Raw genomic sequence first — 26,778 nt, 5'->3', positions numbered from 1 at the left:
TTCCTCAGTGATCAGTGCAAACAAATAGAGGAAAACAACAGATTGGGAAAGACTAGAGACCTCTTCAAGAAAATTAGAGATACCAAGGGAACATTTCACGCAAAGATAGGCTCGATAAAGGACAGAAATGGTATGGACCTAACAGAAGCAGAAGATATTAAGAAGAGGTGGCAAGAATACACAGAAGAACTGTACAAAAAAGATCTTCACGACCCAGATAATCACGATGGTGTGATCACTCACCTAGAGCCAGACATCCTGGAATGTGAAGTCAAGTGGGCCTTAGAAAGCATCACTACGAACAAAGCTAGTGGAGGTGATGGAATTCCAGTTGAGCTATTTCAAATCCTCAAAGGTGATGCTGTGAAAGTGCTGCACTCGATATGCCAGCAAATTTGGAAAACTCAGCAGTGGCCACAGGACTGGAAGAGGTCAGTCTTTGTTCCAATCCCAAAGAAAGGCAATGCCAAAGAATGCTCAAACTACCGCACAATTGCACTCATCTCACATGCTAGTAAAGTAATGCTCAAAATTCTCCAAGCCAGGCTTCAGCAATACGTGAACCGTGAACTTCCAGATGTTCAAGCTGGTTTTAGAAAAGGCAGAGGAACTAGAGATCAAATTGCCAATATCCGCTGGATCATCGAAAAAGCAAGAGAGTTCCAGAAAAACATCTATTTCTGCTTTATTGACTATGCCAAAGCCTTTGACTGTGTGGATCACAATAAACTGTGGAAAATTCTGAAAGAGATGGGAATACCAGACCATCTGACCTGTCTCTTGAGAAACCTGTATGCAGGTCAGGAAGCAACAGTTAGAACTGGACATGGAACAACAGACTGGTTCCAAATAGGAAAAGGAGTACATCAAGGCGGTATATTGTCACCCTGCTTATTTAACTTATATGCAGAGTACATCATGAGAAACGCTGGGCTGGAAGAAACACAAGCTGGAATCAAGATTGCCAGGAGAAATATCAATAACCTCAGATATGCAGATGACACCACCCTTATGGCAGAAAGTGAAGAAGAACTAAAGAGCCTCTTGATGAAGGTGAAGGAGGAGAGTGAAAAAGTTGGCTTAAAGCTCAACGTTCAGAAAACTAAGATCATGGCGTCTGGTCCCATCACTCCATGGGAAATAGATGGGGAAACAGTGGAAACAGTGTCAGACTTTACTTTTTTGGGCTCCAGAATCACTGCTGATGGTGACTGCAGCCATGAAATTAAAAGACACTTACTACTTGGAAGGAAGGTTATGGCCAACCTAGATAGCATGTTTAAAAGCAGAGACATTACTTTGCCAACAAAAGTCCGTCTAGTCAAGACTATGGTTTTTCCAGTGGTCATGTATGGATGTGAGAGTTGGACGGTGAAGAAAGCTGAGCGCCGTAGAATTGATGCTTTTGAACTGTGGTGTTGGAGAAGACTCTTGAGAGTTTCTTGGACTGCAAGGAGATCCAATCAATCCATCCTAAAAGAGATCAATCCTGGGTGTTCATTGGAAGGTCTGATGTTGAAGCTGAAGCTCCAATACTTTGGCCACCTCATGCGAAGGGTTGACTCATTGGAAAAGACCCTAATGCTGGGTAGGATTGGGGGCGGGAGGAGAAGGGGACGACAGAGGATGAGATGGTTGGATGGCATCACTGACTCGATGAACATGGGTTTGGGTAGACTCCGGGAGTTGGTGATGGACAGAGAGGCCTGGCGTGCTGCAATTCATGGGGTCGCAGAGAGTCGGACACGACTGAGCGACTGAACTGAACTGAACTGATCATAAGCCTTTCTGGTAGTGAATAAGGAATATCCTGAATTTCTGATTTTTTTTTCCTGCAAAATGTATTGTTTCTGTGTAATCCTGGAACACAGCTATACTCCTTTAAAAATGTATCATGTATCATTATTTGAGTATTTTATAGTACAGTAAACTTTCCCAAAAATCAGTACTGTCTTTTCTTATTCTGTATCTTTTAAGAGTCTGTAACACAAAATTTTTAGAAACTTACATATTTAAACTCATGAAATCATTTGGGTTACCCAACTAATACACCTACAGTTTTAACTCCTATTTACTGTTGGTCTTTTATGTTGATAGCAAGTTGGCAGGTTTCAAAGAAAAATACTTTCAGCAAGGTCTACATTAACTTTAAAGTAAGAAAAATCTTTGTGAAAAGTAGTAAATTCAGCTCATATGAAATCTTTATTCCATAGTTTTATTTACTGTTGTATTACTGCCTTGATTCTACCGATCAGGTCCTTAAAGAATACAAACATCTGTTGTGTACATATTCTACCTTTTAGTCTCCTTTTAACCACTTGTCAATAAATAGTTCTTAAAATACTTGTACAAAGGTCAAGAAGGAATAAATACAAATTTAGCAGTTGTTTCCCCTGGCAGGTGGAACTAAAAGGAAGAGGAAAATATTTCCATTTTATTAAACTTCTATATTTCTGAATGACATGATTTTATAATGATCAGATCTTTTCTAATTGAAAACAAAGAAAGCCTTCTATACTGCATCTAATTGTGACTCTCCATAACTAATTCATAATATTAGCAAGTAAGAAAATTTAGTTATATAGGTTGAACCCATTTCATATGAACCCAGATTCAAATTTCAAAATCACCACTTTGTAAATTCCTTAAACGTGTAAAAGTTGGATTTCAAAATTAAGGCAAGCATTTAACCATTTATCAATTGTTTAAATATCTTCCACAAATGATGATTATATTTCCAACTTACCTGTAAATATAGTTTATTGTCTTTTGTTATAGCATCCATTAGTTCTTTCTGTAGAGGTGGGTCTCCATTTACCCAGAGTCCAGTGGTTGAATTATTATCATTTAAACCATTAGTACTGTTCTGTCTCTTATACAAAAGTACATAAGCTGTATCCTTGGGAAACCTACTCGTAATTTTCTGGACTGACTGAAATGAAGTAAACGTCACTCGGCTGTCATTAAATAAAAACCATTCTTTTGACATGTCCTTATTTTCCAAGCCCTGTTCAATCATTGTAGTGGGACTGTCTCTCCCTAGTAAGTGATTCCGGGAGGAGGAAAATGCCAGAGCTTCGGGCTGGGGGCACATCTGGCAGGAGGACTCTGTTCCTGTGACGTTTCTGGCATAAGAATAGTAATGCCCACTTTCTGAGGACACACCAGAGTGAACGACCACAGAACTCAAGAGATAGGGCACCAGTTTTGGGGAGCAAGCTTCTTCAGTCCCAGAAGGCTTTAACTTTTTAGCTAGATTCTCACTAATGTCAGTGAAGTCAACGTCTAGAGACCAACTTTCTGACAACGAAGAGAAAGGAGTTCTTTTAACTGGCAACTCCAAAACCAGTGGCAGTGACACATTGTCTAGTATTTTTCTTCTCACATGATACTTCTGATCATATGAAAATCTTAAGAGAGTAAGGATAAGGTATTCAGGTTCCTCTGTGATTTGCATAGTTTTCTCGGCATTCTGCAGAGAGGCACAGTTTTCACAATAATATTGGTTGTCACCAGTAAGAATCTCTGGAGCCAAAAAATAATTTAATAAGTCAGTCACTGAAGGTGTGGTTTCACCTCCTGGTTTCTGAGGTACATCTTTATTAACAAGCATCTTGCTAGAGTCATTAGGGACAGAAGTGTCTTCCGTACAGCAGAACTCATCAGGACTGTCAACCATTCTTTCGTTCACAGCTGAGTCACAGGCAATGGCAACTGCTGACGGGTTACAGACTCCTGGTTCTTTTGAAGGACTAGGCCCACTGGCCTGTGTTAGGCCATCATTTTGTGTACTGGGTGATGATGCTGGATCTTGAAAAGACAAGTTTTCCACAGAAGAGGAAGGACAAAAGGCCAGTGACAGATCTGTAAAGGCTTCCACTTTTTGTGAGGTACTCCTGCAGTTCAGACAACAAATGTGAGTTCGTAGTTTTCCTCCAAACATTTTTTCAATTAGTGTCTTCTCACCATCACTTGTGCAGTGAGTCTCTGTTAAGACAGCTGCTTTATTGGCTACCTCTTGTAAAGAAGTTTCACTGCATCCCGGACTTTCAGAAGACTTGTGTGAGGACTGAACTTTCAAGATCTTTTCTTCTTCATGGAGCCTGCAGGAGAGTATATCATTATATAGCTACTTCGCTTAAATTTAAATGTCAGTTCTACTTAAAAATATGAGTGGCTTGGCTTATATAAATAGCCAAATTATTCTTATCAAATATAATGCTTATTTAAAAAAATCAAGTTTCTCCTCCTTTAATCTGGAGGAATATCAAACAGTTCGAGAATGTAGATCAGAAGAGAAGTCAGGGATTGTTCCTGACCTATATTCTCACTACACTTTCTTCATACTGCTATTTTATAACACTTATACTGTATATACCCACTGTCTTACAGATCTTCGTCTGCCTGGCATCTCATAGAAAGCCTGGCACAAAGAAACTACTCAACATATCCTTGTTGAATGGGAGGAACATGTTGCACATATTGGGTTCAACTAACTTTACTAGTCACTTACATTCCAGAAAGGAGGCAAAGACCGGGAAATAATAGGTTTTATTACCTAAGTGGGAAGAAGACAATAAAATTTACCAAACCCACCTAATTATCAATTGGTCTAAAGGTGAAGTTATTAAATTTTGTTATCTCAGAATGCCTTTATACCCTTAAAAATAACTGAGGAACCTAAGAGCTTATCATGTATGTGGTTATGTCTATCAATATTTACTGTATTCAACAATTGAGAATAAAAGTAATAAAGTGATACACAATAATAAACTCATTACATGTTAATATAAATAACATTTTTAAATGAAAAATAGTTATATTTTATAAACCCCCAAAAATTTAGTGAGCAGAATATGACTCATTTTGCAAATATTTCAAGCATCTGGCTTAATAGAAGGCAGGCTGGATCCTTGTATCTGCTCTGCATTCAGTCTATTGTGCTCTGTTGTTTTGGACGAAGTATATGAAGAAAGTCTGGCCTTAACTACAGATACAGAGATATGTAGTTGGAAAGGGAAAGATTCCTGAAAGTATTTTGGGAACCCCTAGGGGTTCTTGTACTACACTCTGAGAACAGCTAAAGTAAGAAAATTAAAAAAAGAAACCAAATTAAAAACACTTAAAAAAATACAATAAATGCGAGGCATTTTAGAGTTTAACACTAGAAATAATATCTTTAGAGGTAAAAACAATATTCGGTAGAAATAATCTGTTAAGAAAGAACATAATTCAAATCACAGCTCTAGAAATACTTTTTACCTGTCTAGTAGAAACCTGAGGTATTCAGAACAGTCCTGTTGTGATCTGGGGGTAAACCATGGAGGTCTGGAAGCCTCAAAGAATATCCGAGGTGCATATGCTTCTCTCTGTTGATTGAGAAAACACAAGGAAGTGATTCTCACACCATGAACTAAATAACTAAATCTTAATATACAATGTTTAATAAAGATTACTAAAATTACGTGGGCTTAATCTTTACTACAAAGGACCAAACAAATACATTTAGGTAACTTTCAGTCATAACTTCTCATTCTGCAGATCAGAATTAAGATCTAGAGAAAGTATGTGACTTGCCCAAGGTCATACAGCTAAACTAGTAGCAGAGGGGATTTTTATCAGACCCCAAGTCTCTTTAACGTAATACAATGCTCCTGGCATTTTCTCTCTTATGTGCTTGAATCCACAATTAAAAAAAGAAATCTGAAAAAAAAAGTTAGTGGAATATATTTTGTATTAATAAGGGACATACTCGACAGAGCCATGCATGCTGATTTTAGGTGAAAATTTCTTTGACTGGGTACACATGTCATAAATGTATGGAATATGAACACACTGGTCAGGGACTTTGCTGACTTTATTTTTTTTAGTATAGGGACAGTTTAGTGAAGTGATTGCTTGTGGACTTTAGAGCAAGGTAGGCTGAAATCCTAGATTTTGCCATGACAAAAAAAGAACTGAAAAAGACATCTGCAAAATTGTGATTGACACTTGAAAATTTAGAATTTGAGTATTTGTGGTATATGACAGGGTTCTCAGTTAAGGGAAACATTTCTATCAAAACAGGTGTGTTTATGGCATTTTGAAGAAAAGGAATTTGGTGGATTGTTTGCAATGGGTTTCAGAAATCATTTGATTCATATTCCAGTCTTGCCACTTGTTTTCATGGCCATAAAAGCCAGTAATGTAAGCCGTGTTTCTTCACCTGTAAAATGGGGATACTACCTTATTACCTCATAGATTGATTTTGAGGATTAAGAGATAATATATGTAAACCACCTAGCATAGGAGCTAGACGAATTTATATGCTCAATAAATATTAGCTTTATTAATTATGCGAAGAAAAGCCTTTTAAATCATATAGGGAAAATCTACCTACCTAATCTACTTGTCAGCCTGCTATCAGACAGGGTCTCAACTATGGCAGAAGTTTAATTAGGCTCTCTTGTTAATTCTTTTGTTGGGAATATGGAAGACTCCTAAGGCTTTTTCCTAATAGCTCTGACTTAAGTTAATATAGTATATATAATGTATTTTTATCTACACATATACACACAGATGCACATACACCTACCATATGCATACATGTTATACAGCTGACCATTGAACAACATGGGGTTACGGGTGCTGACCCTCTGCTTAGTCAAAAACCTGTGTGTAACTTTACAATAGGCCCACCATATCTGTGGTTCTGCATCTGTGGACTCAAGACATGGATTGTGTAGTACTATTTATTTATTGAAAAAAATCCATGTGTAAGTGAACCTTTGCAGTTCAGACTGTGATGTTCAAGGGCAAACTCTATATAACATAACAGTAAATACAGCATACAGTAATACAGCAAGTACATACATCCATTTACTAGCAAACAATGTTTGGAAGTTGCAGGGAGGAGATTTCATCTCCTTTGGTCCTGAGGTGTTAAATTTGTGAACATGTTTCCTCCAGGTAGAGAACAGTAAAATGATCCTCTGAGTATTTCAGGCCATCACTCATGTCAATCTTGATTCCTTCCATTTAAGAAGTTATACTTGAGATATTTCTCAGCTTGTAGATAGGAAACAAAGCATTCCTAACAACTCAATTCCATCAATTCTAAATCTATCTTCTCTTCTGGCTGTAACTACCTATTCCTTTAGACCTCTGTGAAACGAAAACAGTAAAACCAGAAAATATTATTTATAAATGATTTGTATTATTCATAGGTATTACTCAAAACTTAAAAAGTACAAGTTCCTTGAGCATAAGGATTCCTTTCTGAATGCTTATCAGACTTCATATTATATCTCTCAATAAATGGCTATTTACATGATGTTCTTGCTATTAGCATAAACTTATTTCCTTGGATTAATTTGTGGACATAAACGATCACAAAATTTTAAGCGCCATAACTTTTAACAGGTAAACAGTTCATTCATTAAGTTCTAGAGCTTAAAAGTTTAGTCATAATGAAAGGGTATATACATTAGAAATGGGAGGGAAAAAAAGCCAAGATGCCACAAAATTATTTTAATTGTTCATTTAAAACTGTTCATTACTATGAAAATCTACCAAATTAATACTTATAAACTTAATGTTAAAGATGCATTTAAAAATATTTCTTCATGAAGGAGCTATCTTTTAGATAGGAAATCAGATTTTACCTATAATAATTAGAATAATGGGTCAGTAAAATATTCATCACAAGAATGGAAACTAGAAGGGAAAAGTAAGAACTTAGGGCATATCCTGATTTTAGGCAGTATCTCTTTAGATTTCTATGTGGATCTGTTGTGCTGGGAGAGAGATATATTATTTCATCAGTTAAAAAGGTTTATCAAATTTGGTATAATGTGAAGTTTAAAGAAGATTATCAATGCAGTTAACATATAATACTATACACACTTACACTCACCTGTGTATGGGCCAAAAAGGCAAAAAGATGCTGTAATTTTTTCATTAATGAATTGCACCCATTTAGATTTAAAGATAATACTTGTCTCCTGAAACTGAAAGATAGTAAAATATAACGATTTTTTGTCTCCATGTGTACACATGATGCACTTTTTAAAGGCTAAAGGGAAGTTAGTGCAAGTTATTATCCTTACAGTAAAATTTCACTTACCTGAAGGCCCTTTACCTGGCAAAATCCTACAACTGCCTACAATGTAGTGAAGAAGGAAGGAAATGGTGGTAACTGAACAGTTACTACACAGCCGGGCAATGGCCACATGCTGTTGCACATTATTCCTATCTTTTGGATTAGCAAATAGAAATAGATGGAGCTATTAACTAGTAACTTGAGTAAACAACTTTTAAATTCTTTCAAGTCTGCATGAAATATAAAAAAATATGCTGGCATCAAAACTATGATAGAGTTTTAAAGAATGTGGTACTAGTGCTGAATGGGAAAGGAAGAAACTTCAAAAAACAGTATAGAACAACCGAGTATCCTTTTGGGAAAAAATGGAATTAGACAAGATTTCACATCATTACAGATGCCACAGAGAAGTAATGAGCTAAATGTAAAATATGAAAATACCAAAGTATTTAACAGAAGGAAAGGGGGTAAAGGGATTTTAGAGGGGAATATGTCCTAAAATTCAGAAGCTATAAATGATAAGTAGCAGATCTGACTACATAAAATAAAAACGGCAAACAAAATACTCAATAAATGTATCATATGGACGGGAAGAAAGCACATATACATCCAGGATAAATCAGCAGGAAAAAGAAAAGGACCCAACAGAAAGGTACACAATGGAAAGAATAGGTTATTCAGAAAAGAAACACAAATGAACAAAGATACTAGAGAGGGCAAAGGTCAGCTAATATGCACAAAGACACTTTCGTCCAGATTGGAAAGATTTTTTAATACTGATTTTATCAAGTACTGCTAAAGGTATGGGGTCATAGGTACAATCAGGTATTAGTATGCAAGTTCAAATGCTATAACCTTTCTGGAGACCAATGTGGCACACCCTATTCAAAGAACAGCCTCTATATCACAGGCATATGGGCAGATGTTAATTATAAGCAAAACAACCTAATATTCATCATTAGTAAGATGATTAACTATGGCACATCTATTTACTCAGAATGACATAGCTCTGTCATTACACTAACATGGGACTATTTCCAATATAAATCATCAAAAGAAAAAAAATAAGTGGCTGGAAAAGAATCCATAAACAAGATTCTTTGTAAACATATTTTTAAAAACCAATGTGTTTGTTTTATACTAGATAAATCTTATCACTGTACAAAAAATAGGTCTGGAACAATGCAAGCAAAACTATTAACAGATACCTATGGGAATGTTTGAGTTTTATTTTATGTACTCCTAGATTTATTTTTTTAAGAATTTACATATTACCAAAGAAATAAAATATGCTGTCTGCCTATTCTGAGAGAGCATTGGCTGCTATAAAATAAGATGTGCTCTTTGAATTGTAGCTAAGTTTTTGCTTTCTCTATCTTTTGTAAAATGAGATGGCTGGATTAGATGACCTCTGGTGGTAAGACATGGATTATTTTGGTTTTATGCCTAGTATCATTTGTGTCTATGAGTAAATATTTTCTTAGAACACAAGAAAAAATTCCTAAAAACAAACAAACCACTAGACCAAACGAAAACACCTTAGTTTTGATTGTATATATTGAGGCCAGGAAAGAAAATAAAGCTAAACTTTTCAGCTTTTACTTTATGATTCCTCTGTGATCAGTCGCTCAGTTGTGTCTGACTCTTCGCGGCCCCACGGACCCCAGCCCTCCAGGCTCCTCTGTCTATGGGATTCTCCAGGCAAGAATACTGGAGTGGGCTGCCAAGCCCTCCTTCAGGTATGATACCTCTGCTGCTGCTGCTGCTAAGTCGCTTCAGCCGTGTCCGACTCTGTGCGACCCCGTAGACGGCAGCCCACCAGGCTCCCCCATCCCTGGGATTCTCTAGGCAAGAATACTGGAATGGGTTGCCATTTCCTTCCCCAATGCATGAAAGTGAAAAGTGAAAGTGAAGTCGCTCAGTCGTGTCCAACTCTTAGCGACCCCATGGACTGCAGCCTATCAGGCTCCTCCATCCATGGGATTTTCCAGGCAAGAGTACTGGAGTGGGGTGCCATTGCCTTCTCCTATGATACCTCTAGGAAGGCATAAGAACTTACAAAGGCCTAGAATTCAATTTGTAAACATCTTTGGTCAAGTTCCATGAATATCCTATTGGTATAGAAGAGAAAAATTCAACCAGGTTTTTGCCTTCGGGAAAAGTTCATCACTATTTTGTACCTTTACAGATTGCATTCACATAGCTAACAGCCACTGCTTTCCTATTTGCTTGGCTGCAAAAGAAAATGTATTTGAAAGTAAATCTGTAAGACGGCAAAGGAACATGTCTGTTATACATCTGTTCAGTATCTATCAGCTTGGGATGGGAAGCAGAGCTTGAATTTCTTTAAGAGCAGTGAAGAAGTTATTGATCTGATAAACAGCAAAATACCTACAAGCAGAAAAAACTAAATATGACCACCTCAAAAGATATACAGGTTAAAAAAAAAAAACCCACTGTCTTACAGGATAATAACAAATTAGTACTTGAGGACCCTTAAACTCTGTGAAATAAGTTCAATCAATTCAGCTGATATATTAATAAATATCAAGTCAGAGTAACTGAAAGACTCTAAATGAAATAAATAATATAAACATGAAGTATAATTTATATAAATTAGCATTTTAATAGCTCCAGGCACTAAAAGCAATTTCATTTCTGAATAAGGTAATTATATGAAAATATTAATATTTCTGCCATATATAAGAAATAATTTGAAGACAATTTCACCATCTTACATTTCATCAGCACGCATCAATTTTTTAAAAGTTCAAATTTAAACTTACTCTGTGGCCATAAACAATGCTTGAATAACACTGTTCATATAACATGTATTTCCTAGATTAATAAGACCAGTTTTTCCAGTTTCAGATTTTCCAGAAAGTCTAGACAAGCAAGATGCCAAAGAATTAGATTGAGAAGTCCAGGCACTTTGATTGAGAATCAATTTAATCTTCTCTTCATTGGGCTTAGGAAAATCCTGTAGATCATAAAGAGGAAAAGTAGTATAAAATATAAACTATTTTTTGTTATTAACACCATAAAGAAGATTTTCCACTGACATTTAATCTTTCTTTTCTCCCATTTAGTTTTGACATCACTGATAGTACTTGGCCAGTCATCAAAAAAATCACAGTACATGGCAAAAACAATGGTCTCCAAAAATCAATAAATATCCTTAACGGTAGAGTTTATCAAGCTGAGGAATACTCAAGAAATAGGAACTCAAGTCACATTTGAACTATTTCTACTTCCCATTTGCCAGCAAAATATTTTCAAAATAAACCCCTGCCATCAGAGAATATGTGGCAGTGCTATTCAAAGTCTGTAGAATGAGGACTCAGCACACAACTGAATTAGCTTAACAATCTGCTTTCAAATTTCGTAGTAAAATAAGAAATATCTCTCTATCATTCACTACTAATATTTACCCAGTATTAACCCTTAGAAATGAAATCTCAAAGTAGTCAGAGAATGAAAAATGAAAGTATCTAAGCACAATGACCTCTGACTTTAAAAAACAAAACTCTATCTCATGTTTAACCGTAGAGAAAATTATTACAAGATACAGTTTTTTCCCCGCTTTGTGACACGTGAGATAAAATGTTGAGTGTCAGTGGTTTTCAAGCATGAGTGGAGTACTGGAGACTAAGGAAAGCTGGTAAAATCTTGAAGGCTTTTTTGGACTGCTGTTAGCACTTAAAGTACTGAAACCTCAGAAAATACTTTCTGAAGGAGTTTTACTCTTTTGATTTTATTGTTGTTGTTGACATCTAATGGAAAATGCTTCCCTGAGTTTAACAGGGAGATCCGTGCAAACTGAGCCTACTTCAGTGATCGGAATCTTCAGCTTTTAGTGGTGAAGAATGACATTTAACAACAGCAGTAGCTTTCATCTATGGACACAGCAACATTGCAGAAAGAGGTTAATACTGCTATCAAATCCATGACGAAGACCTTTTATAAATAAAGACATTTACTTCTGAAGTGTCCAAGGGTCAAACCAGTAGTATACCTTCTTTGCTGGACAGTTTTGTGTTTTGGCCTCATCCAAACTCATTCTAAGTCTAATTAGAAACTCTACAGTAGCAAGAAAAAGAAATACAAATGTATTTGTATTCATTTCAGATACAGAAGTAAAAATAATGAGACCTTATACTTTATTTCAGACCTCAAAAAGGAACATTATCAATAGAACTGATTTCTAACAACTTCTGAACACATCTAGCTGCAGGAAGTCCTCCAATTATTTTGCTGTTCCCTGATTACGCAATACATTTACTAAGAGGAAAGTGTGCCTTCTGTGACCCATTTTTCAAGACAAACAGAATCAATGCTTTTTAGATCCAGTATCCACACAAAGTTGAAAAACAGTAAGTTCACACATAATTCAAGTAAAGATTCTAAGATATATGGACATTCATGAACAATCCATAGCAAAAATGAAATAAAAATCAGAGAAGAAACAGAGGTCAAATAATGTAATTACAATGCCTTCCCTTGAATCTAAGATGTATCTTACATATTTTGACATTTCTGATATTGGGAAGCAACTTACGTACGTATCAACTTAAATGTATCATTTTTTAAAACAAATTTCCTCCAAAGCTTTTACGAATTTAAAGATATGCCTTATTATTGTTGGCACTGTGGAACTGAAGAAATATGGTTATTAATTTGGAGAGTAATAGCACATAAAAAAAAAATCACTCTCTAAGAATTATTGAACCAGGTTCCAACTGCATTTTTCAAACAAAAAGCATATTTCCATAAAAGAGTAAATTGAATAGCTGGTTACAGGAATGTTTCACTGCATTCATCTATCACATCATAGGCTGCAGCTCCACAAAGACTGGTACAACTATCATCATACCTTTATTGCCTCCAGGATGGGTTCGTAGAGATCTGGAAATCCAGAGTAATGATACATCATACAGTGAATCAGTTCTGTTAACTGCACTAGGAAGGCTGTACTGGAAGGCAGACCATCACTTTGGAAGGAGTGAACCAAATTAACTACATGAGGAACAATCTAAACAGAAAAAAAGACAAACGTTCTTCAATTTATACAAACTGGCAACAAATTCCCTAGCCTACAAATGGAACAGGGTTTCCCTGGTGGCTCAGACTGTAAAGAATCAGCCCGCAACACAGGAGACCCAGGTTTGATCCCTGGATTGGGAAAGATCCCCTGGAGAAGGAAATGGCAACCCACGCCAGTACAAATGGAATGCAAGTGTTATACGATTAGCAAATGCTCTTCTGTATGTTCAGTCACTGCCTTTTTCTAATAATGTTATGAAGTTAAACATTTCTAGAATACCAAGGTAAATCTAGTTTTTGAAGCATATATAATTGTAATTACATATAAGACCCCTCTCCTCATGCTTATACTCCATTTAAAACTAAGGTACAAAAAATTAAGGTAATAAATAGGAGCCTAAGTCACTGCTGTCATTCTAAAAATGGCTTAAACTAAAAAATGTAGGGGCTATTATATTTACCAGATTGTTTAATAGGGACAAATGTTTAAAAGATAAATCAAGCATTAGCTTAAGAGCGCCATCTAGTGTGAATTTTAGATTTTTCACTTGAAAGAATTATGTTTGCACATTAAAGACTGCTTCAAGAAAATCTTCACAATAGCTTATCCATACAACTAAAATTACAGCTGAGGTTACAGCACCACCTCTATTTTAGACAAGTGACTACTTTTATTTTAGGGATGGTGTCTTACATAAGCATGGTTATCCTTACTAATGATCCCCATGCCCCACCTCCAAAAAAGAAGAAATGATTCTAAAAATAAAGAGAATTAGGAAAGTCCATTATTTTTAAGGAACTGGGGTTAGAAATTAAAGTGAAATCTAAAATGCTCATTGCTCATAATTATGTAGAAAACTATTAACACTGATAATAAGCACAACAATGTCCTTTCATTATAAAATTAGAGTAAAAAGTCAATACAGAGCCAATCGCATATTTAAGAAGTTATTAACAAAATAAACGCTATTTTGCAGTAATGGCTCATTAGTACGGAACTACACTTGTTTCAACAAATTATTATAATTTGATACTACATATTAGAGTCCACATGTAAAAAGCATCTTTTTATTTTCTTTGTAGAACTTTTGTGTATGCGTGTGTGTAGCAACATGGGAAAATATTATGTAACGTTAAATTTCAAAAGAAGGATACAAAAATTACATATTGATTATAAATATAAATACAACCTTGTTAAAATATTTAGGGGAAAAAAACACCGTAATGGAAAACATAAAAATTAGTGTAGTGAGATTGTGGGTAATTTCATGATATATTGCCCTAATTTCCTGTATTGTTACATTATCTTTCTATACAAGTTTAATTTTGTTGTAAATGAATTATACACTTACTATAAAGAAAATCTAATGATACAAACATGTATGAAGTAAAAGTCTCCGTCCCACTGTCCAACGAAAGACATTGGTTGTATATCAAACTTCATATAAATTCTGTTGATTCCTCCTTTAAAATATATCCAGAATCCTACCACTTTTAACCAGCTGCATCACTGATTTTGGTTTGATTTCATATTGTTTATTTGATTATCAGTCATAGCATGTCACGGCACATACCATATATGTGATTTTTTTGTACAAATGGAATCAAACCTATACACTGCCTAGAACTTTTCTTGTCAACTGACAATCATCTCTTGCCTCAAATTCATGCAAAGCCTCCCAAATGGTCTCCTTGTTTTCACCTTTTGCCCTCCTTCAGACTATTCTTCAAGTAGCCAAAGAACCAAATAAAAAGCAGTGTAGAACATTATTTGGTATAGGCAGTGTAGAGTATCTATTTGGATCACAGCTAACTCATGACAAAAGTGAAGTTACAGCCAGCTCTATGGTCTTACCATCAAACAGCAAACAATTACAGTTATACTCCAATCAGCCCTCTTCCTTCTTGTAGAAGGAAATTCATATTCTTAAAATAACAGTGCTGTTCTTCATTCTCCTTTCTCTGGTTTTACTCTTATGCTTTGACGTCTTAAATCGTATTTTTGCTTTTACACCACTTTCTTTAATCTTACCTCCACTGAAGGCATTAATCTGACCATAAAACTGCCAGCTCCTAATGGTTCACACCCCTGCTATCATCGCTGCATTTCAGAGCGAATCTGAATTATAATTTTGCTCCATAAAGCCATATCTATCAGATACTTGCTAAAACAGTCAGAAATCCAAAATTATGGTTTCCTCAGAGGTGACAGGAGAGACAAAGATGGAGGAGAAGAATTTTTACAATGATTATTTAATTTATAATACTAAATCGTCCAAAAGCCTTCCTAGTGTAGATTGGATCTTTGTGAACAGATAACATACCTAGCTATCTACTATTACATCTTATGTGGTAAAAAATGATCATTGACTCAGAAATAAGACTAAGTTCTTCACAAGTGTATAAGACAGATGTCCAAGCAGGTTAGCATGTTCTAAATATCTGAAAACTGATTTTTTTTTTTCTGAATGAGCAAATCTGAATATTTGCAGACATTACTGTGATATTCATTAAACTTAAGTTACTATTTGAGAAAATGTATATAACATTTAATTAGAAGGTTTGATATTTTCTCTTCCATTTAAAAATTCTTCCTCACTTATAAAAAGCATATGAAAAGCAAATGGTCCATAAAAACACACTCTGTAACATCAATCTTGGTTTGCTTTAAAATATTCTAAATGTATAATACACTGATGATTCCAGGTTACTGTTCATACTTAGCAACTCCTAAACCTGAGTCCTTGGCGGAGTTATTTAGAGTTACAGGTGATCTAACTACTGCATGACCCACTACTAGAGGCCCAAGTTAATTCTAGTTGAGTAGTAGGTCAGGCTATACACAGTATGTAGACAGAATAATTAGGTCTTTGTTTTTAGACTTTATTAAGCCAGACCACAGTTTCCTATTTTAGTTCTAACTGTTCTTTAAATAAATGATTTCATATTTACTTATTCCAGTAGTCAAATATTTCAGAGTTAACCACTTGCCATTTCAATTACTTTTCTGTGGGCAGGGGGAAGCCAACAAAAGGTAAGGAGCTCCCTTCCATCCTTTAAAAAATTGAGCAAAGGAACAGGCTTCGAGTGTAGCAAAGGTGACTTACCTGAAAGGGTAAGGGATGTGTGCAGAGCAATAAACATTAGAATGGATCTCCTCCCCAGAAAATACATAAATATAAACCTTTTCTCAAACAGCTGATACATGACTGTGCCTGGAGGGAAGGACAAATAGTTGTTTCTTTCCCTTGGACGATTTTGCTAGTATTCTTGCTACATTAGCTCAAGTTTGAGTTTTGTGTAATTGATAACAAGTTTATTAACTGATGATCAAGCTCACCAATTAGAACAATAAACTACAGAAATCACTCTTCCTAAGTGATGATGTGTTATAATGTAATTGCTTGTTAGTAAGGTTTACTTCTGATAAGCCTGCAGATTTTCCTTCAGTGGAAATGAGGCACCGAGTAGCCAATGTGATACATAATTCTCTGAGGCTAGTTAAATTTCCAGCCAACAATCAGCAACGGAAATTCTGCATTTCATCAGCCTCTTTTGAATATGTTTGTGGTGGGTCAGGCTTCCTAAAATTTTTAATTGTGGGTGTGTTGATTGAGTTTCTAGTCCTGTAAAACTGAGGATCAGACCTTGGAGGAAGTGAGTAACCACATAAAGCACTGCTTTCCTGTGATGCCCTAGACAGGAAAATGGACAAGTTCTCAAAATTATATTTTGTCATTTCTCACTTGCAATAACTGATAATCAAATAAACAATATGAAATTAAACCAAAACCAGTGATGCAGCTGGTTAAAAGTGGTAGGATTCTGGATTTATTTTAAAGGAGGAATCAACAGAATTTATAGGATATGAGCTGAGAGAGAATGCAAAGCCCTGATTCTAGGGCAACAAAGACTGATGTTTTCATGCTTTGGAAGTTCTAAAGCAGTCAGTGGTTTTAAGCCATTTTTCTCCTTCTACACTGCTCATGTGTGCAAGAGACAATGAACAGTGACACTGACACCTGGCATTTCTCAAGTGCAAGAGTAACTTTTAACTTTCAACTGCTCAGTGTGATCCCAAGTAGAAGTTTTGGTGAGACCCCAAACATTCTAAAGTATATTCTTTGAGAGAAAATCTCACAATATCAATTTTAAAAGGACTCATAAAGCTACAGGAAAATAGATTTAGGACCAATCTATAATCTTTTCACAAATACAAATGTGACTCAATACTAAGGTGACATTTTAAAACAAGGTTTTTCAAAGTAGGAAACCTGTCATAACGTACCACATGGAACGCCTCTGGAGAGTGCTGAAAACTAAGCAGCATGTGAGAGAGGACTGCCAGGGCACCAGGTCGCACGAGGGGAAACCAAAGGCGATTAAAGACCTGCAGAAAAGACAAGACAGCCACTTTCAGATTTGGCATGGAAGTCATTATCCCAACCAGTGGTTACTTTCATAGGGCCCAAAATTATTTATGTGCATATCTCCCTCCTGGGAAGTTTTATCATGACATATGTAATTAAACTCTGGGAGAGGGAGAAAGTTAGGAAATTATATGACAGAGATCAAGGGAGTATAATGACCTCACCAACTCTTAAAACTACCTCATCAAATAAAAATGTGTCAAACAATGTTTACAAGGTGATAGCTCCCTGGCCCATTATCATTCAACAAATACTTACTGACCATCTACTACTGCTTGGCACTATTGTATACACTGGGAAAACAAGAGTGGATTCAAAGGAAACCTCTGCTCTTAGAGGGCTTACTGTCTAGAGAGTGAGTAGAGACAATTAAAAGAGAGAAAAAATGAGAGAAAAATTATGTGAAAGCATAGCATGTTGAATAGGGAATGCTGAGTGGCAAAAGGCTCTGCTGTTTTATTACAGGGAATTTAAAAAAGGCCTCATGATAAACGTGACCCCTGACTACAAAAAACTGAAAGGAATGAGAGTAAGTCTGACAGATAACTGGGAGAAGGGCCTCTGCTCTGCTTATTATACTCAGCACTGCAAAAGCCCTGAGGCCTCCAGCCTGGTGGACTGAGATATAACAAGGAGGGCAGTGTGTGTAAATAAAGCACAGAGACTGAGACAGTTACAGTGGAAGACAGGACGAGAGAAGCTGCAGTGGCCCAGATTAGGTAGGACCTCGTGTGATGCCCGAAGGGGATCAAGGGCAGGAGCCACAGGGCTACTGCAATCAATATAGCAAGGGGTGGTGCTTCCGAGGCAGGAGACCCAGAGGAGGCCATGACAACCTACTCCAGTATTCCTGCCTGGAGAATTCCCATGGACGGAGATGCCTGGTGGGCTACAGTCCATAGGGTTGCATAGCATCGGACACAACTGAAGTGACTTAGCACAACTGGTGATGAATCTGGACCAGGGTGGTAGTGATGTAGCTGGTTGAGAGTGGTAGAATGCGGGATACATTTTAAAGGTGGAGTCAATAGGATTTGAAAAATATGGGCTGAGAGAGCATGAAGAAAGGCTAAGATAGTCATTTAAGATGGGGAAGACCAGGTTTGGGAGGGAAAAATCAGGGATTAGATTGTGGATAAGCTGAACCTGAGATCCAAGTATACAGAGAGCTGGATACATGAATATGGAGTTTACAGGAGAATAATGGATTAGAAATATAAACCTATCGGTCATAAACTTAGAGATGTTATTTAAAGCCATGGTGGCTGTGTGAACTTAGATGAAACTCTAAGGCACTCTAAAGTTAGAAAGATCCACTACAGGACTGAGAAGCCAGTGAACTAGGACAAAATCCAGGAGAGTATAACATCCTGGAAACCAAGGGAGCAAAGTGTTTCAGGAAGGAGTGATCAACTATGTCAAATGACTAATAGGTCAAATGAGAGGACGCTTGAGAAATAACTCTTGAGTTAAGCAACACTGGAGAGCACAGGTGTCAAAAATCGTTTTGGCAGAACAATGGTGGTAAAAGCTTGATTAGTTGGGATTCAAGAGATAATGGGAAGAATGTGTTTTCATCATAAATATTTGAAAACAGCAAAATTATTATAATGACCTAATCTTAAGTAGCATTTTAAATTTCTAAAGCCTATTCAAAATTTTTATTCAAAAGAAAACCCAAAACAAGACCATATTCAAAACTAGATGCTTTAAAGGGGACAACCCAAAGATAAAAAGACTTATTATATGGACTTATATGGGTCTTGCTTCCCAGGTAGCACTGGTGGTAAAGAACCCACCAATGCAGGAGATGTAAGAGAGAGATGTGGGTTCGATCCCTAGGTCAGGAAGATCCCCTGGAGAAGGAAATGGCAACCCACTCCAGTATTCTTGCCTGGGAAATCCCATAGACAGAAGAGTCTGGGGGTCGCAAAGAGTCAGACATGACTGAAATGACTTAGCACACATGCATTATATGGCTCTATATATTCCAAAAGATTAATATACTCCCACTTACCAATTCTATTTTCAGTAAAGTAACATCTATCAAAATAGTAAACTTCTGGACAGCTGCCAGTCCTTTCAAGAGTGCAATCACCCATGTGTCTACGTGCTGAGCCAGTGGCCAGGACAGCCAGTCAATCATTCTGAAAATTAAAGCATAACAAAACTATTAGCATTGAATAGCATTGACATTATTCAGTTAGGAATAACAAGAGTAACTACAATAGTACTTACAAAGTCACTCACTCTGTGACTCAATATTTACGGAGCTTGCATGTGTAAAGTACTATTGAAGATGTAGAAAGGAGTATAATGTCTGCTTGTACTCAGGGATTTCCAATCTTGTCAACTGACAGTCTTATATAGCACATTTGTATAAAAAGAATTTCTGATAATCATTCTGCATAAATGCAAAGTTTTGAATTTATTCTTCAGTAGTGTCAATTTATAAGACAAATTTACTCTAAGAAGAACACTTCAAATATGGCTCTCTGAACTAAGACATGCATATGAACCAAAATTTCTCCTTTCTGGTGATTACAATATAAATAAATATAAAATGTACTGTTAAAAAAGACTATATTTTGAATTGTGAAACACGTCTCTTCATCTCTCTCAAAATTCTATTATACAAAGACAACAAAAAGAAATTTCAAACAGATAAAAAGGCACCAAGTATACAAATATTGAAATGGCCTCGTTTTGTAATAGTGAGTGCTTTTCTCTTTGAGTAGGGCTTCCTTGGTGGCTCAGTCAGTAAAGAATACTCCTGCAATGCAGAAGACTCAGGTTTGATCTCTGGGTTGCAAAGATCCCCTGGGGGAGGAAATGGCAACCCACTTCAGTCAGTATTCTTGCCTGGGAAATTCCATCGACAGAGGAGCCTGGCAGGCTACAGTCCATGGGGTCCCAAGAGTTGGACAGGTTAGTGACTAAACCACTACCACCACCTTTTTGAGTACCAACCCAATTTAATGAAAGTAAAGTAATATGGGGTATGATGGAAACTATCCCTTAAGTTAGACATCAACCACAATGAAGAAGATGCTACAGTGCTTTTGGAAGGCAACTGGGCCAAATGTTCATATTATTTGATTTTGATCCAGTAATCCAGTTTGGGTGAATATATAATAAAACAAAAAGAGTAAAACAAACCAAGTTTTAAAGTCAGAGTGATTTGGTTTAAAAATCTCAATTCATCATTTATTAGCTGGGGGTCCCTAAATACTTTTATCAGTTACTTCTTTGTGTTTCAGTTCCTCATCTGTAGGTTATGAATGAATTTTACAGGACTGATGTGAAGGTTAAATGAATTAATACACTGGAAATACTGTGAATGTCTCCCTTCTAAATGTTACGATGTGGAAATAAATACATACTTGGATTGTACAAAATGTAAAATATAAATACTAAGTATATAAACACATGACCAAAAGAGCAACTAACATGTCAAAAGGACTGACTTTCATATTGATATAAACTATCTACATTAACACTGGAGTGTTATCTTTATTAAGATTTTTGCTCTTAATGATTAACCCGTTCTATCAGACACTGCTGCTGCTGCTGCTGCTAAGTTGCTTCAGTCATGTCCGACTCTTCGCGACCCCATGGACTGCAGCTGTCCATGGGATGTTCCAGGCAAGAGTACTGGAGTGGGTCGCCAGTGCCTTCTCTGGTCAGACACTGAGTGGCTCCAAAGTTCATAACTCATTTTACTACATGTTATCTGTATGTTTCCTCTATACTATACACACATTCTTTCTTTTTCCCTTTCTTGTTTCTCTGGCCAACAATGATGGTTTTAAGTCATTACGGTTGTCCCTGAGAGCTGTTCCACACCTCTCAACTGTTGTTAATCTGGTTTTCACAAGTCTGTGGCCACTCTATATACCCGGAGTAGAAAGTGGAGACATTTGCATTTGTGTGTGAAGAGTATATTCACTGCAGCACTGCTTACAATACAAAAAAAATGCAAAATTATCTAAATGTCCATCATAAGGAAATGACTTACATACACTGTGGAACATTAGGCAGAGTTTTAAAATATGAGATAGGTCGATATGAATCTATCCACAGGGATCTAACACAAAAATATCAGAGCTATTATTGAATTAAAAAAGAAAAAAAAATGCTGGTAAATCTTTTTAAAAACTGATTTGTTTGTTTAAAAGAAAACATATGAGGACATGTTTTACATATATATTTACTATAAATATGTATACAAAAGAACTGTGGTTTAGAGAAGGAGAACAAGCGAGCACCTCTCTTTGGCTCTACAGACTCTTCCCCTTGGGGAGCACAGTCCCAGAGTAGAACCAGACTGGGCTCCCTAGCTCACAGGGCCCAAGTTTCCCTGTAGCTCAGGTCCAAGGAGAGTACAAGTAAAGCCGAGGGGGCAGAGTAGAAAATTCCACTTGGCCATGGCTTTTCATCATCCCTAATCACCCAATCAGCCTTTTCCTCCATCCTCTCCACTTCTAGCCTCCCCTCTCATAAGCCTCTATCTAGTCTTTACCTTATCCTGTGTGTACCCCATCTCCTAAGCACCCTAAAGATACTTCAAGTCAGAAGTAACACAAATAAGAAGCCACTCATTCAAAAAAAATTATTTGAGTGTCTATTATATGATAGATACTGCATTAAATGCTAAGAATATAACTCTAAATTATGGTGTATGCCTTCAAACTGATAGGGAAGGTCGGGAAATATTCAACAGGCCACACAATAAGGAGCAGTGTTGGTATCTGAAGCAATAATCTTATTACCTGCTCTGCTGGCAGGTAATGAGACTCTTTTGGCCACACTTTAATTACATTCTAGTCTTGCTTCAATTTGATTGGATTTACATAGGCTCAAATCCACTCACACATAGTCACTCTAGAATCAGTTATTTTTATGGTTAACTACTGTAATCTTATCCACTGTGTATCAGTTACAATTTGAATTTTAAGGACTGATAGGCTGACTTAATTTCCTACTATTTAAAGAACATTTAGTAGTTGTAATAAATCTTGTTTCCAGATTGTGGGATTAAGAACAGTGTTCTCACTGTTCTGTTTTGTTTTTTAATCTCTATATGCATTGAAATGGAGCTCAAATCTATTGACTAAATGAAACCATTTCCCTCTAGAGCTAAAAGAAAGGACATGCAACTTAAAAAAATTAAAACTGGCAGGGCTTCCCTAGTGGTTGAGACGGTAAAGAATCTGCCTGCAATGCGGGAGACCCGGGTTTGATCCCTGGTTCCGGAAGATCCCCTGGAGAAGGAAATAGCAGTCCACTTCAGTATTCTCGCTTAGAGAATTCCATGGACAGAGGAGCCTGGTGGGCTACAGTCTGTGGGGTCGCAAAGGCTTGGACACGACTGAGTGACTAACATAATATTATGAAAGGCCACAAAATAGATCTAATTTTAATTTGTAGAGAATAAAGGCAATGTTGTTTTATATGGCAGCTTAAGGGCTAGATCCAGCTTTCAGTCTTATTTTTTCCAATGTTTTAAAAATTGGAAAACTTCACATAAAAAATGGACGTCAGGCTTCTTTTGAAAAATCAGATTAGCAACACTGAACTCAAATTTTCCTATGATACAGACTTAGAGAATGGAACTTATGATTGCCAGGGGAGAAGGATCAGGGGAGGGGATATTTAGGGAGTTTGGAATCGACATGTACACATTGCTATATTTTAAATGGATGACCAACAAGGTCCTGTGGTGTAGTACAGGGGACTCTGCTGCTCAGTGCTACATGGCAGCCTGGACCGGAGGGGAGTTTGGGGGAGAATGGATACATGTATATGTATGGCTGAGTTCCTTTGCTGCCCACTTGAAACTACCACAACATTGTTAATTGGCTATACCCCAATATAAATTAAAGTTTAAAAGCAAAAAAAAAAAAAAATTCCCGCATGATAATAAGACAACAGAAGTTGAGGATCAGCTTTCTCTTTTAGAAAGTGCTTATGAACCCCATTTCCTATTATTTCAGTTGTTGTTTAGCTTCTAGATTATGTCCAACTCTTTGTGACCCCACGGACTGTGGCCAGCCAGCATCCTCTGTTCATGGGATTTCCCAGGCAAGAATACTGGAGTGGGTTGCCTTCTCCACGGGATCTTCCCAACTCAGGGATCGAACCAGCATCTTCTGTGTTGGCAGACGGATTCTTTACCACTGAGCCACCAGGTCAGTTACACCTGGCCTATTTCATACTTTAGTGTTACTCATCTAGTTCTGGTACAGTATCTGCATTTGCGTTTCTGTGGATTACAGAAAATGACAGTGAAGCATGATAAGTGCTATGTGTGAGGGAGTGGGGGGGGTATGATAAAAGTAAACGTTACTATCCTTTTCATTTACATTTGTAATACAAGAAGAATTACTCCAGGTACATTGTAAGTTAAATAGGATAATGCAGGAGATAAATTGGAAATGCAATACAAAAAATGGATCACAATTTCTCATAGAAACAGGTAGGTAAAAATTAATTTCCAAATATATCTTAAAATTAAAATAAATTCTTAAGTTGGAAACTATGGTTGTTTTGAAGAGCCTGAAAAATTAAGACTAAGGGTGCCATCAGAGAACTCCATGAACAGTATGGAAAGGGTGCCATACCCAACATTATAAATCAACTATAAGAAAAAAAAAACAGAGAGCGAGATTTGTACACATGTAAATTTCTGAGAACCCAACATAAAATATCGATACTGAAGTTTACACGTTACCTCGTGATTGGAATTTATAATTACAGTTAAATTATAACATGTAATGCAGAAAATGTTTTGTTCCAAATCCTTACATTTTCTTTAAATGTGCTATCAATAAACACATATACACAGATACAGGGGGAAAAAATAGGAAAAAATTACAAAACAAAACCAGACAAATGTGAAACAAGAATAGGAAGACAGGCAAAGCTCAATTAGAAGAATATAGTCATTGAAATAAAGAAGCTCAATAACTAATAATACCTTACCTTTGAAAGAAAAATTAGTAAATTATAAGATAGTATTGATGTCCTTCCCCTTAGATCTCCAAAAGGTCTGCACTCTCATTTCCTTCATATCTTTACTTCAAGGTCACCTTTTCAGTGAGGCCTTCCTTGTCTATCTTATTTAAAATTGCAAACCATTTCCCATGCTTTATTGCTTTCCTATCTACTGTTTTTCAAAAACATTCATCACTATCCAACATACTAAATTATTTTACTTGTCATATTTAATCAAATCTAAAAACAGAATCAATTTTAGGATGTATAATTATGTTATTACCACCGCAGCAACAAAAGTTCTGCAATTTAAACTAGAACACCAATGACTATACCTTTCAGCATCTCTGAAATCAGGATGTATCTTGGAATCAATGAAATATGTTGATACTGTCTGCCTGCTTCCCCAACTAGATGCCCATGAGGAGAGAGATTTCTATCCATTTGACTTTTAAACATTGCTTGGCATTCCTGGTAAGTGCCCAATAAATGTGATTTGAATAGCTGAATGACCGGATGGCTAAATTAATGCAAGCACAAGAGTACTGATAAGTAAAAATAACATTAAGTTTACACCTAGACATATAAGACTAAAACTGAAAAACATCAAGGATAAAGAGAAAGCACAAACATACCAAGAGAGCCTAACTACTCACAAAGGAAAGATAATCAAACTGACTGCAGACTCCATATTAGCAACAACAGATGCCAGAAGATAGTGCAGTATTATTTTCAAAATGCTAAGAGAAAATGATTATCAAATTAGAATTCTGTATCTTGCCAAATCATATACTTGAGAATATGCAATACAGAAACACACTTTGAAGAGACTAAGAAAGTATTACCCAGAGGTCCTGGTTGAAAGAGAAAGTAAAAGTATGTACTAAGTAAAAGTACATGCTTAGTCAGGAAGAAAAAAGAAGATCCCAGAGGGAGGAAATAGGTTTCAGGAAACGATACCGAGCAAAGAAATTAGTAAAATATATCGATAATCCAACCAACTCCTGACTGTACAATAAGTGTATATGTGTGTTATATTTTTGTAATTTAAAAATGTTGAATTGAAAATATATTCGTGAATTACTGGAACACCTGCAAGCCTACAGTAAGGTAAATGATTCATTTCAATTAATTAGGAGAATCTTTATATATTTGATTCCATGATTTCAGTTCTTCACATTTCCCTAAGGTTTTCATTACCCACAAAATACAGCAAAATAATCTTCTCCTCCCAAATCTACAATTACTATCTATGGTGTTATGAAGAGGTACCTGCAAAGAGCTTGGGTCATACTCGCGTCTTTTACATTTGGATCTGTAGTAAGGCTCCTGATGAGAACTGTGATCATCTGAAGAGGGATGTGCTGCACGAGGCTCGCCAGTGCTACGGAAGGTTCAAATGATGCATCTATATTGTTTTAATGAAAAAGACAAAGGAATATGGCAGGCAGGTTTAAATGAAGTACGTAGAGAGAACAATTTACCACCCCTTCCACCAAGTGGTTGTTATGCTCCACCTCCTGTGTAGACTTTAACATACAAGGAATGTTGAACTGCAGAAATGAGAGATTAAGAGCTAATGGCAATGAACGTTCATTCTACAGGAAGAACTACTGCAACATAAAAACTATTCCTCACTGTCACCATATTTAGTCCGTAAGTTACTTTATTTTCTTGAATTCTTTAATATTGTTTTTGTCGTGGTAAAATATTCATTTGTAAAAGCAGTAGTCAGAAAAGAAATGCAAGGTATCATTTAAGTAACTCCTTAGATCCTCCAAAGTAGCTTACCCCTATTAATTACAGTAGTCATTACAGTGCTCTAAGGACAATTTTTTAAATCTCTTAAAGAAGTAGAAATCAAGATGAATTTTAGGGAGACTTTGCTTAAAACACATAAAAATTAGGCAAAGCCAAGGTGAGCACCTTTACTGCTAAAGATGAGAAAGCTCTGGAGAAATCTAACTGTTCTAGCAACACAGGCAATATAAGAACAATTACAAGTAAAAAATAAACCAAAACTCAGATAATGCAAATACACAGTTGGTGATTTTTTCATAAATGCATTTAATTCAACAGAAAGCATGGAGCCTGTTAAAACTCTAGTCTTAGTTCTAATTCTCAAGATAAAAGGGGGTTCCCTCCTTCACAACTTCAATTTCCAACAACAGCCGGAAGGATGACGGTACCAAGCAGAAAGGGAGTGAACACAGTTTTGGATCTAGTGTT

The 26,778-nt window shown here is 36.3% G+C and overlaps 1 protein-coding gene across 2 annotated transcripts in view; it reads right to left on the bottom strand.

Annotated features, from left to right (window-relative positions):
• Positions 1–26,778, bottom strand: part of USP38 (ubiquitin specific peptidase 38) — a 34,455-nt gene that overhangs the window by 5,733 nt on the left and 1,944 nt on the right. Inside the window, exons 2-9 of one of the 2 annotated variants that reach the window (XM_081543556.1) lie at positions 25,822–25,957; positions 19,571–19,700; positions 17,412–17,513; positions 12,954–13,112; positions 10,867–11,060; positions 7,895–7,988; positions 5,263–5,369; positions 2,747–4,103 (exon numbers count right to left, since the gene is read on the bottom strand). In XM_081543556.1, the coding sequence (XP_081399682.1) occupies positions 2,747–4,103; positions 5,263–5,369; positions 7,895–7,988; positions 10,867–11,060; positions 12,954–13,112; positions 17,412–17,513; positions 19,571–19,700; positions 25,822–25,957 (2,279 nt within the window). The remainder of the gene's footprint in view (positions 1–2,746; positions 4,104–5,262; positions 5,370–7,894; positions 7,989–10,866; positions 11,061–12,953; positions 13,113–17,411; positions 17,514–19,570; positions 19,701–25,821; positions 25,958–26,778) is intronic. The other variant, XM_081543557.1, reaches the window with a different exon arrangement.

Source organism: Giraffa tippelskirchi, chromosome 11 (assembly GCF_054371585.1).
Source record: "Giraffa tippelskirchi isolate mGirTip1 chromosome 11, T2T-mGirTip1v1.2.pri, whole genome shotgun sequence".
NCBI lineage: Eukaryota > Metazoa > Chordata > Mammalia > Artiodactyla > Giraffidae > Giraffa > Giraffa tippelskirchi.
This window is presented reverse-complemented; position numbering and strand designations above follow the sequence as displayed.